The 21,674-nt window shown below is 36.3% G+C and overlaps 1 protein-coding gene across 1 annotated transcript in view; it reads right to left on the bottom strand.

Moving 5' to 3' along the window:
* Positions 1–8,969: 8,969 nt before the first annotated feature.
* Positions 8,970–21,674, bottom strand: part of BRDT (bromodomain testis associated) — a 67,771-nt gene continuing 55,066 nt past the window's right edge. The window contains exons 17-19 of the mRNA XM_044914066.1: positions 16,211–16,416; positions 15,257–15,431; positions 8,970–9,038 (exon numbers count right to left, since the gene is read on the bottom strand). Of these exons, the coding sequence (XP_044770001.1) occupies positions 8,970–9,038; positions 15,257–15,431; positions 16,211–16,416 (450 nt within the window). The remainder of the gene's footprint in view (positions 9,039–15,256; positions 15,432–16,210; positions 16,417–21,674) is intronic.

The following is a 21,674-nucleotide window of genomic DNA, read 5'->3' as shown; positions in this document are numbered from 1 at the left end:
GCAGACACTTAACCAACTGAGCTACCCAGGTGCCCCCCGACTTTTTTTTTAGAGAGGGAGAGAGAGAGAGAGGTGGGGGGAGGAGTGTGGAGAGAATCTTAAGCAGGCTCCATGCCCAGCACAGAGCCCAATCCAGAGCTTGATCTCATGACCTGAGACAAAATCAAGAGTCAAATACTTAACCGACTGAGCCACCCAAGAGCATTGGGTGGAATTTCTAGTATTATGTTGAGTAAGAAAGGTGAGAGTGGATATCCTTGCCATGTTCCCAAAGGTAGGGGGAAAGCATCAACTCTTTCACCATGAAGTGTAACATTAGCAGGTGCCTAGGTTGCTCAGTCAGTTAAGCATCTGCCTTCAGCTCAGGTCATGATCCCAGGGTCCTGGGATGAGTCCTGCATTGAGCTCTGTATTCAGCAGGGAGTCTATGTCTCCCTCTACCCCTTCCCCCTGCTTGTGTTCATGCCCCCCAACCAAATAAATAAAATCTTTAAAAAAAAAGTATAACATTGGGTGCAGATTTTTTGTGGAAATTGAAGTAATTTCCCTGAAAAACTTACTGAGTTGTTTTTTTTTTGTTTTTATCATGAATGTGAGTTGGATTTTGAATTACACTGTTTAATTTTCAAATGTTGAAACAACTTTGCATACCTGGAATAAATCAGTCATGGTATATAATTATTTTCATACATTGTGGGATTTAGTTTGCTACTATTTTGTTGTACATTTTTGTGTCTAAGTTCATTAGAGATGATGGCCTGCAGCTTTTTTTTTTTTTTTTGTATTGTCTTTGGTTCTAGTTATCAGGGTAATACTGGCCTTATAAAATGAGTTGGGAAGTGTTCCTTCTTCCTATTGATAAAATTTGTCCTGTTGTGGGTGCCTGGCCAGCTCAGTCGGTAAAGCATGCGACTCTTGATCTTGAGATTGTAAGTTCAAGCCCTATATTGGGTGTAGAGATTACTTGAAAATAAAATCTTTAAAAAAATGTCCTGTTGACAAAAATTACATAATAGACCGATTTCTGGAAGACGCATTTTCTGGAATAGATTTTCTGGAAGAGACTGTCTTAAATTAGTGTTAATCCTTTAAATGTTTGGTATTATCCTCATGTGAAATCATAGGGGCTTGGATTTTTCAGGAGCTTCTAAATTATGAATTATACTTTTTTAATGATAGGGCTGTTCAGATTATTTCATATTGAGTTTTAGTAGTTTGTAGTTTTTGAGCAATTGGTCCACTTATTCAGATTTATGAATGTGAAGTTTATATTCCTTTTTATCTTTTTAATGGTTGTAGGATCTACAGTGATATTCACTATTTCATTCCTATTGGTGATTTGTGCCTTTTTGTTAGCCTTGCTGTTTAAGAACTTTACTTTTTGGGGGTGCCTGGCTGGCTCAGTCAGAAGAGCATGTGACTCTTGATCTCAGGGTCATGAGTTCAAGCCCCACATTGGATGTAGAGATTATTTAAATAAAACTTAAAAACAAAAAAAAAACAAAAAACCTTTTGGGGTTTTGGGACTACCTTTTCTCCCTCAACCACCAGCTTTTTGTTTCATTGATTTTCTCTTTTTCAATTTGATTAATCTCTGCTCTGGTCCTATTTTGGATGTGCTTTTTTAGGTTGTTGAGTTAGGAACTAAGATTATTGATTTGACTTTTCCTTGTTTCTAATGCAAGCACTTGACACTTCTAAGAATTTCTTTCAGTACTCTTTTAACAGCATTCCACACATTTCAGTATGTTGTTTGGTGATAATCATTTGTTTTTTTAATTTTCTTATAAGATTTCCTTTTTGATCAATTATTTGTAAGTATATTAATTTTGTTTAGTGATTTTCCTATTGTGTATTATTGATTTGTGATCCGATACTATTATGGTTAAAAAACATACTCTATATAATTTCAATTCTTTTAAATTTAAGTTTCATGACCCAGGATATATGGTGTCTTGGTGAATGTTCCATGGGTGCTTAAAAAAAAGTGCATTCTATTGTTGGTTATAAACTGGTAATATCTATTTACACTCCCCCATAGCAGCATATGAGTTCCCACTGATCCTCTCCAACACTGGATAATGCTAGAGACATCATTTGTGCTAATTTGTTGGGTAAAAATTGGTATTTTCTATGGCCTCAAATTTTCATTTGTCACACAAGGTTGAGCATCTTTTCATGTTTATTATATGAATTTCCTCTTAAGTGAAATGTCTGTGTATGGCAGAGAATTACCAATATTTATGTGTTGCTCTGAATTTTCTAGACCTGCAGTCAGGTGTATGGCCAAGTGGGTTCTGGCCAGAGGGATATGAGTGCAAGAAGTCTAACTCTCTACCAAGTCTGGCCCTTAACAACACCCAGTGTGATCCTATCTTACTGTGCTGCATCAATTTTAGAGACCATATGTTCCAGGTGGCATAATTACAAGAAGGAATAGGGCCTCTCAAATGACTGCACTTTCCATGAAAATGGAATATCTCTTATACATTTCTTTTAGGGGAGGACATTTTGTGGTAAACCTTCATTTATTTCATCCTTATTTTAATAGTTTTACCTGATAATTTTTTTATTTAATCAAAGACTAGTGGATAAACATAAATTCAGCACAATTACGTCAGATCACTCTCCATATTGTATACACACAAACCAATGAATATAATCTGAAAGAAACCTGCAATCAGCAGTGAAATGTATAGCTTTTCCTTCCCTCACAAAAGAAAAAAATCTAACCAAATTTAGAATTTCATCAACACACACTCTCCTGTGACAAACAGTTCAGACATAGAGAATGCAAAAAACTAGATGCTTTGTTAAAAAAAATAGAAGCAGCCATACATTGTTATTGAAAACTATGCCCGAAGGGGATGTGCTACAGAAAAAAGCTATATATACATACATACAAAAAAGCTATATATACATACACAGTAAGAAAATAAACTTCACGATTAACACATGAATGTTTAATACTGGAGAAATCATAGTTCTCCAAAATTTCTCCACACTTCAAGCTGACAGTTATTTTTCTGTCAAAATTTTGAAGATCTAATTCCACTCTTCCTGGTGGTCACTGTTGCTGGTAACTCATTTGGTGATAACTCCATTTCTCTGACTGCAAAATCTTCTTTGCTTATGGTATTGTTCAAGCCACTGAAAAATGTCTCAGGTATGGATTTCTTTTTATCTTACTTAATAAGTTGTACTTAAGGTCAGGGATTGACATACTCTTAGTAAGAGATCAGATAGTAGATAGATAATTTTAGGCTTTGAGGGCTGCATAGACTCTGTTGTACCTACTGAACTCTGCCATCATAGCACGTAAGCAGCCATACAGTGTATAAAAGCTCACAATAAAACTTAAAAACAAGCAAGCTGGATTTGCCCTGCGGGCTGTATTCTGTCAATTCCTGCTCTAGGTCTCTTTTCCTTCTTGTCTGTGCTGTGTCCTGGTGGTTATTTGTACATATTTTCTAGCTCACTGATTTTCTCTTTATCTGTGTTTGTTTTAATCGAGTTTTTTTAGTTTAACACTTTCCTTCCTGGAAGTCTCACTTTTTCCAAATCTGCTCATTTTCCTCCAAAAGTCTTATTTCCTTAAACATTTTACAATAGCTAGTCTACTTCAGTCCTGGGAAGAGGGTGATGAAGTATTATTTTCTGTGTGTTGTTCATTGTTTATGCTAATCTCACTCATTGTGGCTTGATTTTTTTGTATCATCCATCTTTGATAGCTAATTTCTTGACCTTAATTTGTGGTGATCCTGCTTATGCCTCTAGCCAACCTGGGTCCACTTCAGCCTCTTGAAGACCTTCAACACTGGCCCATGGCACAATTAGCAATAACACTGCTAGCATCTGAGCTCAAGAAAGCCCCACCATCTGTTGTTTACTGCTCTCCTCCCAACTACATGTGTGTGTGTGTGTGTGCATGTGTGTGCGGTGTTCCCGAGAGAGCTGCTTCTGCCTTGGAGACTGGCAATGCCTTAAAAAATGGGTCCCATGCAGGATTTATTTGTAATACTAGAAACAAAATTGGTAGGTCTCTAAATTTAATTCTAATCTAATCCCAATCAAAATTCTAATGTTCAATTTCACTCAACTTCTAAAAATTGGATAAAGTGATTATGAATTTCTTACAGAATGACAACTACTGCAATTCAGAGGTTCAATAAGTAAATTGTGGCAGTATAACTGAGAGTTCATTTAGAAAAAAAGAAATCTGGTTCCCTATCTCTTATAAAAATGTCTTTAATCCATCTGGAATCTTAGTGTAAAAATTAATTATCTGGATTTTAAGTGCAAAATAAAGACTGTTTTACCATCTTAATGTGGGGAATACAATCCAAAACAAGGTAGAATAGCCAGACACTATAAAGGAAAATCCAGACATACGACTACATAAAACTTAAAATTTTAATGGAAAAAAGGCAATAAATCTCAAAAGACAAACAGTAGATTGTGAAAAAGTGTTTCTGAACCATCTAAAAAAAAAGGGGGGGGACTTTGTACAAACTTATAAACCAAAAGAATTTCCAAAGGATATTGGTTACTAGGCAAGTCACACGGCTAACAGATATAAGATCAACCCCACTTGAAGTCCGGGAGAGAAAAGGTAAAGAAACTGATTATAATCTTTTCATTCAGATTAGCAAAGAAAATGAGGGCAGTAATATCCAATGCTGGTGAGGATAATGGTAAAGTGGTACTTTCAGACTCCTAGGAATGTGACCTGCTCTAAAGTTTTTTGGAAAAGTCATTTGGTACCTACTACTAAAATAAAAATTACTCCCTTTGACTGTAACTTCTGACCCAGCAACCCTATTTTAGAAGCTCTACTCTTTAGAAATAGCAGCACAATTATGTAAGGCTATATACACAGTATATTTACTGCAGCTTTGTTCAGTAGAGAAAGACTGGAATTAACTGAATCAATAGGGGATTATATAAATCATGATACGTCTGTTCTAAGGAATGTTGTGCAGCCTTTTAAAAAAGAAATGAATCATGTAATGAGCACTGGGTATTACGTAAGACTAACGAATCACTGACCTCTACCTCTGAAACCAATAATACGTTATATACTAATTGAATTTAAATTAAAAAAATACAAAAAATGAATCCATCTATATCCATCTAAAGACCTAGACAGATGGTCCTGATGCATTAAGAAAAAGTCAATTGCCGGGGCGCCTGAGTGGCTCAGTTGGTTAAGCGACTGCCTTCGGCTCAGGTCATGATCCCGGAATCCCTGGATCGAGTCCCACATCAGGCTCCCTGCTCGGCGGGGAGTCTGCTTCTCCCTCTGACCCTCCTCCCTCTCATGTGCTCTCTCTCTCAAAAAAAAAAATCATTAAAAAAAACTCAATCGCCAAGTAACATGTATAAAGGATCATGTTTTTGTAAAAACAATCCCCTCAAAGTCCTGAAATGCCAATATGTGGATGAGCATAAAAAGACTGAAAAATAGGGGCACCTGGGTGGCTCAGTCAGTTAAGCATCTGCCTTTGGCTCAGGTCATGATCCCAGAGTCCTGGGATCTAGCCCATATTGGGCTCTCTGCTCAGCTGGGAGACTGCTTCTCCTTCTGCCCCTCTCTCTCATGAATAAATAAATAAAATCCTTTAAAAAGATTGAAAAATATACAAGTTTTGATCTCTCAATAGTTGGGATAGGGAGGAGAGAAATTTTTTCTTACTATACATTGGTAGTAAGATTTCTGGGCAGCATTACGGCTAACTTGAGTTTATGCTCATGAATTTGAAGTGAGACTGGTTATCCTGGTTGCATGTGTTTCTGCAACCACAAACAGCTTCATGGGTGCAGAGCAGGCAGTCAGATTTTTTTTTTTTAAAGATTTTATTTATTTATTTGAGACAGAGAGAATGAGAGACAGAGAGCACGAGAGGGAGGAGGGTCAGAGGGAGAAGCAGACTCCCTGCCGAGCAGGGAGCCCGATGCGGGACTCGATCCCGGGACTCCAGGATCATGACCTGAGCCGAAGGCAGTCGCTCAACCAACTGAGCCACCCAGGCGCCCCAGCAGGCAGGCAGATTTAATAAGGATTTGAGTTTTGTCAAGTGAATACAACAAAGAAAGGAGCAATGGAGTTGAGGGTATATGCAAGGGAGTGGTTATAAATAATAATGCACAACAAACTTGCATAAGGAAAGAGGCCATTAAGGGGAGAGGTACTATGAAGAGCACTAGGATTAATGGATTGTAAGGTTGTGGTGAGGCCTAATGATTGCTGGAGTCAAGGGCCTATCTGGAGAAAGCTAGAAAAAGATATGAGGAAGTAGTAAGAGCTTGCTTGAAATGGAGACTAAGGAAAGATTTTAGTTATTGGCAATGACAAGGAATGGCTAACGTTGATTAGCTATTAAGATCATTAGCAGAGAGTTCAACTGACATTGACAAGTGTCAATTAGAAATAGTGAGAGACTAAAATCTCTGGGGAAGAAGGAGTGATCCAGGGATGGTAAATGAATAAGGGTGGTATAGTCTTATGATCATGAAAAACCTAAAGCTGGGGGTATTTAGGGAAGGTGGGGGGTAGAGGGGAGGATAGTCTGCAAATGGCACCCCAAAGTTAAGAAAAACACTAGTGAAAAGAAAGAGGCACTAAATGAGAGCCTACAGCAGAGAGCCCAGGTTCAGTTAGTGATTCTCAAATTCTCAAGCTGGTATTAGAATCACCTGGAAGGAGTGTTCAACTAAAGATTGCTAAACCCTACATCAGAGTTTCTGATTCAGTAATTCTGAAGTCTGAGAATTTGCATTTCTAAAACCTTCTCAGATGATGCTGATGAAGCTGGTCCAGGGACCACACTTCCAGAACAACTCAAGAACAAAAAAAGGGAAAAAACAAACAATAAGTTTGATCACATAGGGAATGTTTTTGATGACCAATTAAGAATCCCAGAAAACACTATGAAAAAGTTTTAGAAGTTGGAGAGTAGTGAGAGATGTGGACAGAAAAGGGGTCCTCACAAAACCAGGCTTGAGTTGAAGGCAAATAAGTTACATGTAGTATTTCATGCATAAAATTAACAGAAGTAAACTCCACAAGAAGAAAAGCCAAAAAATCTTTCACCAAAAAAGAAAGCATAATATAGGAAGGATCACTTATAAATAGATATTTTCTCTGCTAAACTGACTTCAACCAACCTACCAAAAAGTTTGTTGACTGAGCAAAGTTTAAATGTTAAGCTGGTTAAACAAAACACTGATAATCATAACACAGCTCTCTCTATCAGGGCTCCTCCAAATGTTAATAGGAAAACCTCAAGTAAGACATTATTCCTTAATATAAAAAGATGTTAATAAAGCTGAATTTTCTTTTTTCAGATGTAGCCAAAGCTCATTGATTCATCAATTTTATTAGTTGTTTAAAGGAAGCTGTTGAAAGATTTAATGTGTATTTGACAAAAGTAAATCCTTACTATTTTCATTCTCTCTTCAAAATGGAAAATTTCCCACAGATCTTAAAAGTATTACATAATATTAAAAAGAACCAGAAAATACTGAAATGTCTTAAATGAAAAACACAAACACCCTGTAATTCCATCACCTAGAACTAACCACTATGTGCATCTGATGTATTGTCCTAAAAATATATATATGCTAAAATATAGAGATAAATCTAATCTATGATGATCTTTTAGGAAAATAACAATGCAAACTACTTAGTATATACATACTAATTCCTTTCTTAAAAATAGCCATAGTTGAAGGGCGCCTGGGTGGCTCAGTCCGTTAATCATCTGCTCTCCGGTCAGGTCATGCTCCCAGGGTCCTGGGATCAAGCCCCATATCAAGCCCCGTATCGAGCCCCATAACAGGCTCCCTGCTCAGTGGGGAGCCTACTTCTCCCTCTGCCTCTTCCCTCTGGCTTGTGCTCTCTCTCTCTCTCTCAAATAAATAAATAAAATCTAAAAAAAAAAAAAAAGAGCTATAGTTGAATGGGTATGACTACCACTTTAATTCTAGCTATGTTTCATGAAGGTTTCACCACCATTTTAGCCACTAGTTGATCATATTTTTAAAATGGCTGTCATGTAGCTATTTCAAAAAAATTATATTGATTATAAAAACAAATGAAGTCAAGAAAACTTTTTCTCTTTCTCTCTATAATACACACTCACTTTGAATTTTTACTTTAGATGGTATTATAAAGGAGCCTGAATCATGTTATACTTCAAGAGTCCAAAATGTTAAAATATATGAAGTGGATACACATGATTTATACATAATTGCAACTTGAGAATGATGAAACAAAAATAATTTACAGATTTAAAGACTACATAGTTAAATAAAAATGTAAACATTCAATGCTATCACATATGCATCTAAGAACTGTATAAGTTCCTATAGAAACTTACATCATAATATTTACAATTATTTTGCTCAAATTTAACATCATCCAAACCATAGGTAACATTCTCTTTAAACTAAATTTCAATATAAATTTTGCAAACAGAATCAGCAGAGAATCTTACATAATCTGACAGAAAAAAACAAGTATTATTTGTTAGAGATTCTAAATATTTTAAGGCAGATAGGTATTTGTTTTAAAAGTTAAAAACTCAACAGGGGCTGTTTTTGATACACTTTTATATATATTTCATTTTTAAACAAGAAGGGGCTATCTCTTGGATTTTCACTGCTTAGACAGGGCCTATAATACATAGCAGACAATTATTTATAAAATGAATAGCATCTGGGAATTTATTCAATTCACATGAACATTTAGAGAAGACTTCAGATCCAAAATTATAAAATTTCCTGTAAATTATACCATTTAGAAAATGAACATATAGCTATTAAAAATATATGTGAAAATTGTTTAATCATTTTAGAGCAGTCAAAATACAATGTAAGATTGGTATCTTGGTGTTTGAAAGCAATCATTGTACCATATGCATTTTAATCTTTTAGATCACTCATTTTAAGTTGATGGTTAATAAGTTTTAATCAAAGTTGTTTTCAAACATTGTCATAATGTCACTTTGAAGAGTCATATCAATGGTACCAGCCATCTGTAGAAAGAAGGAAAAAAATTCAATGTTACTTTAAAAAAATTTATGCCTTCATTAGAACTGTATAAAAATGATCACAACATTTGGAACAGATTATATAACATGAACACAATTTATTTAACATAACGAGTTTATGTAATTTTCTATTTCTCTTCAAATACTGATTTTTGTTAAATTATTGTTCATGTGATAAATAAAACTTAAAACTTACAAGAACACTAAGAACAAGTTTAACTTCTCCAAATAAGAGAGAAAACTCTCAGTGTTGACAGAATATTAATACGGACATGAACTGAGATTATATTGTTTCATTTGTCTCTACAACCAACATAACACTAGACACATAAAATTATTTTCTGAATGGTCCAGTATCTCTAACTATTTGAGGAAACTATAATATGTAACATTAAAGCTACAGGCTTTCCTGGATTCTGCCACTTACTGTGTAACCTAGGGCAAATTATTTAACCAAGTTTATTTTATATATAGGTATTTATGAAAATCAAACCAAATTGCATGTATAACACTCAGTACAACATTATTCATTAAATGCTAAAAAGGCATTAAAAATAAGCTAAAGTAAACAAAAGTCTAATTAAGACAAAGGAAATAGGGGTGCCTGGGTGTCTCAGTTGGTTAAGCGTCTGCCTTCGGCTCAGGTCATGATCTCAGGGTCCTGGGATCAAGCCCCAAGTCGGGCTCCCTGCTCGGTGAGGAGTCTGCTTCTCCCTCTCCCTCTCTCTCTGCCCCTCCCGCCCCCCTGCTCACTCTCTTACCCTCTCAGATAAATAAATAAAATCTAAAATAAATAAATAAGGCAAAGGAAATAAATGTTTCTTATATTCTGAAGCCTTCTCTAAATGTTCATGTGATGGCATCCAAAATGACCCCAACTATAATTTTTAAAAATGTTTTTTGCGGTACCTCAGTGGTGCGCAGTTGGTTAAGCATCCGACTCTTGGTTTAGCCTCAGGTCATGATCTCAGTGTTGTGAGATTGAACCCTACTTTGGGTTCCGCGCTGAGTGTGGAGTTGGCTTGGAATTCCCTCTCCTTCTCCCTCTGCTCCCCTCCTTGCTAAAATAAGTAAATCTTTAAAAATTGTTCATTTTTTTATATCAGTAAATAGTAACAGCCCAGAGTTGTAGGTAAATGTGCCAATCTGCAACCAATTGGTTGACTTCCTGGATGAGAATCAGTATTCCCATTGGCTATGTGGGAGATGATTTGAAATTATGACTTATCTACCAAAAGGATATTAAAAAGTGTGACTCTTTTAAGCTACAAATATTGCTTTAAATATGCCACAGAAATAAAAGGATAAATTCTTAAATCATAACCCAGGCTACTTTCCTAATGCCAACTCAGGATGCCAAATGTCTAGCCCAGAGAGTTCCCCAAAGTTCTATTTTAACCCTCCAATATGAGAGTTGGATACACTGTCCTCATGTAAATATCATGTGATATATTCCTGTAAGTATCCAGACATACTGCAAAATCCTAATAGTATGTAATGAAACTTGTTTTTATTTTAAAAGTACTTTATTTCAGACTGTCTTCCATCTTGACTAAAATCTGTATGTGTGGGATAATTATTGATATGGAACTGTTATTCTCTACACCAACTAACCTTTGATACCATGATTTACATAACTAACACTCCCTGCAGCTATCATCATAACCTAATATATACACCTCAACCATTCAAATTTAGGATTGAATACTTGGTCAAGGGAACTGGCATGAGGTGAATTCATGGAAGCTCTGCTAGGTGTCAAGTTATTATCTTTTTCGAGAATAGATCTATAAATTAGCAGCAACATAAGAGTTTGTGTTGTCAAAAATGATAGTAGGCAGATCCAAGATCAGGTTGTGTATTATCAAAGCTGCTAGATACAGTGTTAGTTACATTTCAGTGGATTCCAGGTCTAGACAAGTTCCAGAAAAGTGCTTAGGATATTAGAAATTTTATTGGGTTACCTCACTGGGTTGTTAGGTAGCAAGTAAGTTGCTGAGAAATCACTTATGGGTGCCTAAAGTGAGGCCCTTGTGAGAACCAACAGGAAAAATTCCTAAGTCACTAGAGAAAATACTTCTAGCTAAGTAGTAATGAAAAATTATGAGCTCCTAAAAAAATACAATATATAAAAAAGTTAAATTAAAATGTTTTAGTTATTTAAACCTTTAGAAATTTCTGTAAGACCACATTGTTGTAAACTCTACCACATGTTACAACACTGCCAAATGCAGTTTATTTCTACCTTAGTATTACAAAATAAGAAGCTGACAAAACTTTTGTACATTATTCCTTAGTAAATTCATTTGTATTATAATCAATATACAGCCAAAGTCAATGGCTTTTTTCTTCTCAAACTACATTCCTGAATGTCCCATGAATTCCTGCATCTTTCCCAGGATCACAAAAATATCCAGGACCCAAGAAGGTAAAACTCAACATCTGGCATCAATGATTACCATATAAAGAAGCAGAAAAACATTTCCATAAAGAGACCAATCAATCAACTGAAACCACCTGGAGCTGACATAGATCACAGAATTAGCAGAAGCCCACTGAAATAGGTTATAATTGTATTTCATTTGCTCAAAAACTTAATAGAAATACAAAAAACATTTTTAAAAGACTCAAATTGAACTTTTAAAGATGGCAGCTACAATGTCTTAGATGAAAAATACACTGGATGGAATTAACAGCAGATTAGACATTGAAGATTAGTGAATTGAAGCAAAATGAAAAGAAGAAAAAATTGTTTTATTATTTTATTTATTTATTTGAGAGAGAGAGCGAACATGAGTGAGCAGAGGGAGCAGAAGGAGAACGACAATCCCAAGCAGACTCCCTGCTGATTGCAGAGCCTAACACAGGGCTTGATCCCACAATCTGTGAGATCATGACCTTAGCCAAAATCACGAGTTGGACACCTAACCAAGTGGGTCACCCAGGCACCCTGAGAAAAAAAATTTGTTTAAATTAAGAGCATCAGTGTGGGACAACTTCAAGTGACCTAATAAGTGATTGCTCAAAGGAGGAAAAGAGGAAAAAGAAAAAATATGAAGAAATAATGGCCAAAAATGTTCCAAGCTTGATGGAAACTATAAACACACATTTCCAATAATAAGCCCGACAAAGTACAAAAACAACAGACAAAAACCCAGTGATGAATAAAACTTAAAAGCAGCCAGACGAAAGGCATGTTTTATACAAAACAAAGATACCAAATTTCTTACTGTAAACAAAGCAAGCAAGAAGCTAGTGAAGAACATCTTTAAAGTACTGAAAGAAAAAACACTAACAATCTAGAATTCTACATCCAGCAAAAAGTATATTTAAAAAAATAAAGGCGGGCGCCTGGGTGGCTCAGTTGGTTAAGCGACTGCCTTCGGCTCAGGTCATGATCCTGGAGTCCCGGGATCGAGTCCCGCGTCGGGCTCCCTGCTCAGCGGGGGGTCTGCTTCTCCCTCTGACCCTCCCCCTTCTCATGCTCTCTCTCTCTCATTCTCTCTCTCAAATAAATAAATAAAATCTTTAAAAAAAAAAAAAAAATAAAGGCAAGTTTAAAACACAAAAACCTGCACACAAGTGTTTACTGTAATTGCTGTAAGCTGGAAGCAACCAAGATGTCTATCAATAGGTGAATGGATAAACAGTCATACATCCATATACTGGGAGTATTTATTCAGATGAAAAGAAATGAGCTATCAAACTACAAAAAGACACAGAGGAACCTTAAATGCATATTACTAAAGTGAAAGAAACCAATCTGAAACAGCTATATATTGTATGATTCCAACTATATGACATTCTGGAAAAGGCAAAACTATGGAGATAATAAACAGATGAGTGGTTGGAAGGGTATACAGGGGACTTTTAAGAAAGGGAAATTATTCTGATGGTATTGTAATGATTGATCTATGTCATCACATATTTGTCAAACCCATAAAAAGCACAACACAAAGAGTGAACCCTAAAGTAAACTATGGATTTTGCTTGATAGAAACTAAGGTTGACAGTGATGTTATCAATGTGGTGTCAATACTGGTTCATGGATCGTGGGATGCTGATAGTGTATAAGGTTATGCGTTGATGGGGGCATGGGAGGAGTATGTGGGAACTCTTTGTATTTCGGGCTCAATTTTGCTGTGAATCTAAAATGTTCTAAAAGATAAAGTCTATTACTGATATATAAAATAAAGTTATTTTCAGATATACAAAAGCTGAAAGAATTCATCACCAACTGACCCACACTACAAGAAATGTTAAAAGTCCTTTAGGAGAAAGGAAAATTAATACCATTTGGAAATCTGGATCTAAATGAATGAAGAGTACTGGAAATGGTAACTACATAGGTAAATATAAAATTTTAAGTTATTTAGAACTTTTTAAAAAAGATTTTATTTATTTGAGGATGGGGGGAGTGAGAGCACAAGTAGGGGGGAAGGGCAGAGGGAGAGGGAGAAGAAGACTCCCCACTGAGCAGGGTGCCTAATGCAGGGCTTGATCCCAGGACCCCGGGATCATGACCTGAAGGCAGATGCTTAACCATCTGAGCCACCCAGGTGCCCCTAAAATTTTTAAAAAGATAATTTGACTACTTAAACATTAGCATGTAAGCTGGGAGGGGAGAAATGGAAGTACACCGCTGTAAGGTTATTCTACCAAATGCAAAGTGGTATAGCATTACTCACAGGAACACTGTGTTAAGCTAAAGTGTATATTACAAACCCTAAAGCAACCATCAAATAACAAAGTGTTACTGATAATAAGCCAATGAAGCAAATAAAATAGAATCATAAAAATACATGATTAGAAGAATGTAGGAAAAAAAGAGCTAACAAGAACAAACAGAAAAGAAATAAGATGTTGCACTTAAACTTAACCTATCAATAATCACATTGAATGTAGTCTAAAGACTTGTATAAAAGGCAGAGATTGGATTTAAAAAAACAAAAAAAGCAAGACCTCACCACATGTTGCCTACATGAAACTCACTTTAAATATCAAAATGCAGATAGGTTAAAAGTAAAAGGAGGAAAACATTTTTTACACCATGTACAAAAGGTGAAACGGATATGTTTCTGAGTAAATTTCAGAGTAAATAATATCATCAAGAATCAAGAAGATCATTTTGTAATGAAAAGGGGATTAATCAAGAGGACATAAAAATCCTAAATGTTTAGATATCTAACAATACACTTTCAAAATAGATGAAATAAAACTGACAGAATTACAAGGATAAAAAGACAAATCTACAACTATATAATCATAGATGGCAATGCCCCCTCTCAATATTTGATAGAATAAGCAGGCAGAACATCAGCAAGAATATAGATAGGAGTCTTGAACAACACTATCAACCAACTTGGCCTGTTTTTACTCAACAGCAGAATACACATTCTTCTCACGTGCACACAATATTTACCAACGTAGACCATAATGTGGACCATTAAAAAAGTCTTAATGAATTTAAGATGTTATACAGTTTTGACTACACTGGATTTCAATTAGAAATCACTAACAGAAATTACTAGCCAGAAAATTCCCAAATATTTGGAAACTAATATACTTCTAAATAATCCATGGATGAAAGAATCAATTCTAGTTTTTAAACATTATTTTCTGTATATCAAGACTCTTAAACATGTCAGTTTTTTTTCCTTTCCAATTTAAGATATAATTGACTTACAATACAAGTCAACTTCTTTATCTAGTGTTCAACTAAAACACCGACCTGGGATAGATGGCATAACTTTTGGCCACAATTTATCAATAGTTTATGGATTTTTCAAGAGTTAGTAACAGTACGTGATAAACCACTCTACTTATGTGCCAATAATGTTCCTTTGTGTTTATTACTACGTGTAAATTCATTCCATCTTCACAACAGGTATTATTATTCCCACTTTACAGACAAGGAAATTGAGGCACAGAGAGGTTAAATAAATTGCCCAAGCCCAAAAGTCTAGTAAATGGCAGAACTAGGATTTGAACCTACATAGTCTAGTAGCTCCATGACCATACATTATGATTACACTCTGTGTCTCTAACTATAAAATATTTTAGGCTCTGATTTTAGAATTCAATACTCACTAAAGATGTAAATCCACAGTCACTGAAAACTACCCTGAATGTATCTTTGAACCTGTAGAAGATACTGCTCTGTTAAATCTTTCCTTAGATTTAGTAAACTAGTATTTACTTACTGCTTCTCTCCTCCTCCGCTCTTGCTCTTTCTCCCTCGCTAAATTACGGTCTTTGAGAAGCCAGAGTTTGTATTTATCTTGAGCTTCCGAAGACTGCTGATGTTCTTTCTGTTCTTCTCCAAGGTACTGGTTTTGTGTCTTATTTGAAAAAGATTCTTGAGTAAAGCCAAGGTCCCTTAAAGAAACAGTATAGCTCAAAGTAGGTTTCAAGTTCCTTAAAAGTTTTCATTACAAAGATATGTTAAATTACAAATATAAAGCAATGTTTTAGACCCCCTTTTTCATATGTTATGATGTCAAATTTTGCAAAGGCAATCTATATTAACAAAGAGAATGTTATGGAAACTAACCAAGGTGTACTACTATATTCTTTCACACAGAATGGAAACGACATTTCTGGAAAATAATGATATCATTACGATTTAGTTATATTAGTATCTTTAATAGCTTAATCACTTGATAATTTCTATTCTCTTCAAAGTAGATGTTACTTGTCAGTTAAAAAATCAATAAAAATGTACTTTTTGCAATCGTAATTGGCTTTGTGTTCTACTAAATGGCTAAATCATGATCACTTGACAAAAAAGAAATATATTTAAAATTACATGTCTACCATAGGGAATGGAGATTGCTACACATAATCAATGCAAGCAGACATGAATGAATATTTGAATAAATAAAAGGAAGTTGAGGGGTGCCTAGCTCAGTCGGTTAAGCGTCTGCCTTCAGCTTAGGTCATGATCCCAGGGTCCTGGGATCGAGCCCCGTATTGGGCTCCCTGCTCAGTGGGGAGTCTGCTTCTCCCTATGCCCCTCACCCTGTTCTTGTGTGCGCATTCTCTCTCTCAAATAAATAAATATCTTTAAAAATAAAATAGAAATAAATAAAAGGAAATTGATAAATGAAAAAAAAAAAAAGACTATCTCCCAGCCTCTAATCCAGTAAATTACAGACCTCTGATTTTCTTGACATATTTTTGGTTCCTTTGTATTCTGTTCCAGATGTTTCCGTATTAGTTCCTGTGTTCGAGCTTTTACTTCTTTTTCTATTGCTGCTTTTCTAAATTGGTTGAAGAGCTCATCTGAGGATTTCAGTACACCAGATGTTTTGACTGGTTTGCCTAAACTTTTCCAAGAGTCTGCATTCTTGATCTTTATATCCTAAAAAAAATAGTTGATTTAGTTTGTGTCTACAGATGTCAACCACATTTTGGAAGGAAAACAGTATTTTTTGATACAGTAATAGATCAAATTAAGATTCTAAGGCCTTCATATAATTTTATTAAATTATGAAAAATATGAAAATATGATAACAGATAAACTAAACTCATTAATCATCTAAGACCAAATTAAAATAGAATGCTTACCAATTATTTCAATTTAATGTACATATACAGTTGACCATTGAGCAACATGGGGATTAGGGGTGCTGACACCTGCATAGTCAAAAGTCCATGTATAACTTCTGACTCCCTGAAAAAACTACTAACAGCCTACTGTTGACTGGAGGCCTTAACCAGTAACACTAGCAGTCGATTAACACATATTTTCTGTTATATGTATTATATACTGTATTCTTATAATAAAGTAAGCTAGAGAAGAGAAAACGTTCCTGAGAAAATTGTAATGAAGAGAAAATATATTTACAATACTGTATTGTATCGAAAAAGCTGACTTATTATAAGTGGACCCAACAGTTCAAACCTGTGTTGTTCAAGGGTCAACTCTAACATAGAGTATGAGAATCTGCAAGAATACGAAAAATAAACCAAATATACAAATCATTAATAAGAGGCAAAGAAAGATAATGCCATAAGAATGGCACAGTATTTGTTGGGAACCCTCTGACATACCTTTGTCTTTCCTTTCTTAAAAAATTAACTGACTGTGACCACTCTTCTTAAATGAGTTCTATCATGATCTAGATCCATGCAACCCAATAGAAATATATGTATTTTAAAATTTTCCAGTACAGAGGTGACTGGGTGGCTTGGTTGGTTGAGTGTTCAACTCTTGGGTTTCAGCTCAGGTCATGATCTCAGGGTCATGGGATCGAGCCCTGAGTCAGGCTCTGTGCTCCCTGAGTCTGCTTGAGAGTCTCTCTCTCCCTGTGCCCCACCTCCTCTCCCCCGCACTCATGCGCACACACTCGCATGCACTCTCTCTCAAGTGAATAAATAAATCTTTAAAAAATAAAAAATAAAATTTTCCAGTACAGGGATTATATCTGGAAGAAGGCAGAGTAGGAGGATCCTAAGCTCACCTTGCCACATGGATACAAATAGATAACATACACATCAGTGTAAATAACCCAGAAAATGACCTCAAAGACTGGCAGAACAGACTCTACCCAGCTAAATATAGAGAAGAGGCCACAGTAGGGTAGGAAGGGCCAAGAGATGGTGGGGAACTAAACAGACCCATTGGACTCTCTGTGGGACTGTCTGTGGGAGGGAGGAATGCTGAGCATGGGCAGGGGAAAGAAATAGACAACCTAGGCACCAGGAAGATGAACCACAATATTTGGCTTTCAAAACCAGAGAGGCAGAATCTCATAAGTTCTTATAATCAGCAGGTCTTTAACACTTGGAACATTAAAACTCAGAGGTCTCTGTGGGAGAACTGGGAGAGTACAGTCCAAGTCCTTAAAGATGAGTATAACAAACAGCACTGTGGAGATACAGCAATAGAAGCACCAGTTTGAACACCTGGTGTATATATACATATGGGAGGGAGATTTGTTTACTCATCACAGAGTGTGTGCTTGAGATGAGTTAGAGGGGCAGGAATCAATGACAGACTTTTCCAGGAACAAAGGAGTTGGTCTGTACCATTTCCCCTCCCCTCACCCCCAGCTTAGACACCGGAACCAGCATGACCACAACATTCTCCACATAACTTGCTAACACCCCTCGCTCTGCCCCCATTCTTCTGCAAACCTGCACCCTAAAACCCAGCTTGCCTTGATCCCAGTCCAGTGAACTTATGTGGCTCTTGCTGGCACCATGCCCTGCCTTGCATTCTCCTGTGTACCTGCCCCCTCCAATATGCCCTTGGCAGAAGATAATACAAAGTGATGCCACAAGCCTGGCAGTGTGCAAGCAGCCCTGACAGAGACCAGTACCACTCCAAAGTGACCACTACCCTGCGGAGAGGGGAAAATAAACACACACACACCAGTCCAACTACAGCCCCAGCCATGGGCTGGGGCCAGACATCTAGTCTGGCTGCAGGACCCAACCACCAATGAAAGCTCATCAGGGCAAAACAAGGGAAAGCACCCAGCAGTTCTATGCTACTGCCTCTATGGCAAATGCCTGGTCTGACTCAACTCAAACCTGAGGCAACTGAAGACTCGCTCACTAACAAACTGGAACCAAATCCTGCCTACAACAGGCAAAGTGAGCCATTGCAGATAACTGGACTGAAGGCAAATGTCACTTAGCCATAACTGCAGGCCCTATATAATGCATATAGGAGACACTCCTGAAATGCCAGTTTCTGGTGAACAGGGGACACTGCATTGCAGAGCACTACAGGACCTCTTTTTCAAAAGCCCATTACTTTCAAGTGAAGGAGAGGTAGCTGACTTTCATAATACAAAGAAACAGACAGAATTAGACAAAATGAGAAGAAAGAGGAATATGTCCCAAATGAAAGAACAGGACATAGGAAGAGACCTAAAATGAAACAGGTAAGTCATATGATTGATTGAGCATTTAAAGTATTGGTCATAAAGATACTCAATGGATTTCAGACAAGAGTGAAAGACCTCAGTGAAACCATTAAGAAAGAGAGAGAAAACATAAAAAAAGGAACCAACCAGAGAAGAGGAACTCAGTAAGTGAAATTAAAAATAAACTAGAAGGAAGAAATAGTAGGCTAGGGGAATCAAAAGAACAGATCAGCAACCTGGAGGATAGAGTGATGGAAAACAATCAAGCTGAAAAGGAGAGAGACAAAAAAAAAAAAAAATAGTAATAATAAAAGATGAAACGAGACTTAAGGAACTCAGCAATACCACCAAGCATAATAAAGAATAATAAAGAGACAGAAAAGTGGGGAGAAAATTTATTTGAAGAAATATAATTGAAGAAATAATAACTGAAAACTTCCCAAATATGGGGAAGGAACCAGAAATCCAGATCCAGGAGGCACAGGGAGCCCCCAACAAAATCAATCCAATGAGGTCCATACCAAGACACATAGTAATTAAAATTGCTTTTAAAAGCCTCAGGAGAAAAGAAAACATACAAGAGAAAACCCCATAAGGATATCAGCTAATTTTCCAGCAGAAACTATATAGTCAAGAAGAAAGTGGCATGATATATTCGACATGCTGAAAGAAAAAAAAATCTGCAATCAAGAATACTCTATCCAGCAAGCCTATCATTCAGAAAAAGGAGAGTTTCCCAAAGAAAAGTTAAAGGAATTCATCACCACTAAACCAGCCCTGTGAGAAATATTAAAAGGGACTCTTTTAGTGGAAGGAAGACTGTAAGTAGGAGTAAAAAAAATAGGAAGCACAAAAGCAGTCAAATTAAGTATAGCTATAAAAATCAGTCAAGGGATTCACAAAATAAAAGGATGTAAGGTATGACACCATGTACCTAAAACTTAGTGTTGGGAGGGGGGGATGGAGAGGAGTAAAGAACAGGTTCAGCCTAAAGGACCATCAACTTAATATACACTGCTATATGCATAAGATGTTATATACAAACCTCATAGTAATGAAAAGTTAAAAACTAGTAATAGATATGGAAAAAAATAAAGAGAAGAGAATCCAAATCTATCCCTAAAGAAAGCCAGCAACCATGCGAGAAGAGAACAAGAAAAATCAGGAACAGGGAAGACCTACAAAAATAACCATAAGACAAGCAACAAAATGGCATTAAGGCCATACCTATCAATAATTACTTTGAATGAAAATGGACTAAATGCTCCAATCAAAAGACAAAGGGTGATGGAATGGATAAAGGAGCAAGACTCACCAATACGCTGTCTCCAAGAGATTAATTTCATACTAAAGACACATGCAGATTCAAAGTGAAAGGATGGAAAATCATTTATCATGCAAATGGAAGAGAAAGGAAAGTCAGGGGAGCAATACTTGTATTGGACAAAACAGACTTTATTTTTTTAAATTTTTTAAAATTTAGTGTGGTATATTTCTTGCAATAGATTCCTATACAGCAGTGGTTCTCAAAATGTGATCCATGGAGCTCATGCTCTCTCTCTCTCTGTGTCTCAAATGAATAAATAAAATCTTTAAAAAAAAAAAATGTGATCCATGGATCCTTAAAGGTCCTGAGACATTTTTAGGGGGTCCACAAGATCAAAACTGTTTCCATAATAATACTGAGACATTATTCACACCGTTTTCACTGTGTTGACATTTGCCCTCATGGTACAAAAGTAACGGTGGGTAAACTGCTGGTCATGAAAACATCGCAATTAGTTACCTCAAACTGTACAAATAGTCATTAGTCATCGTATTCTTTACTGCCACACATTTTCAGTGTGAAAAAAAATCCACTGTACTTAATATTCCTGTTGAAGCTATAGTTATTTCATTAAATGTCTACCCTGTAATGCCCCTCTTTTATTTTTTAATTTTTAATTAAAAATTTTTTTATTAACAAATAATGTATTATTTGTTTCAGGGGTACAGGTCTGGGATTCATCACTCCTACACAATACACAGCACTCACCACAACACATACCCCCCAAAATCCATCATCCAGCCCCCCTATCCCTCCCACCCGCCCTCCACTCCAGCAACCCTCTGTTTCCTGAGACCAAGAGTCTCTTATGGTTTATCTTCCCCCTCTGGTTTCATCTTGTTTTATTTTTTCCTCTCTTCCCCTTTGATCCTGTTTTGTTTCTTAAATTCCACATAGGAGTGAGATCATACGATAATTGTATCGTATGATACAATTATACTAAGTGAAATTTCACTTAGTATAATACCCTCTAGTTCCATCCACATCATTGCAAATGGCAAGATTTCTTTTTTTTTTTGATGGCTGAGTAATATTCCATGGTATACATATACCACACCTTCTGAATCCATTCATCTGTCGATGGACATCTGGGCTCTTTCTATAGTTTGGCTATTGTGGACATTGCTGTTATAAACATTGGGGTGCAGGTGCACCTTTGGATTACCACATTTGTATCTTTGGGGTAAATACCCAGTAGTGCAATTGCTGGGTTGTAGGGTAGCTCTATTTTCAACTTTCTGAGGAACCTCCATACTGTTTTCCAGAGTGGCTGCACCAGTTTGCAGTCCCACCAACAGTGTAAGAGGGTTCCCCTTTCTCTGCATCCTCGCCAACATCTGTCATTTCCTGACTTGTTAATTTTAGCCATTCTGACTGGTGTGAGGTGGTATCTCATTGTGGTTTTGATTTGTATTT

This window comes from Neomonachus schauinslandi, chromosome 4 (assembly GCF_002201575.2).
Source record: "Neomonachus schauinslandi chromosome 4, ASM220157v2, whole genome shotgun sequence".
Classification (NCBI taxonomy): domain Eukaryota; kingdom Metazoa; phylum Chordata; class Mammalia; order Carnivora; family Phocidae; genus Neomonachus; species Neomonachus schauinslandi.
This window is presented reverse-complemented; position numbering and strand designations above follow the sequence as displayed.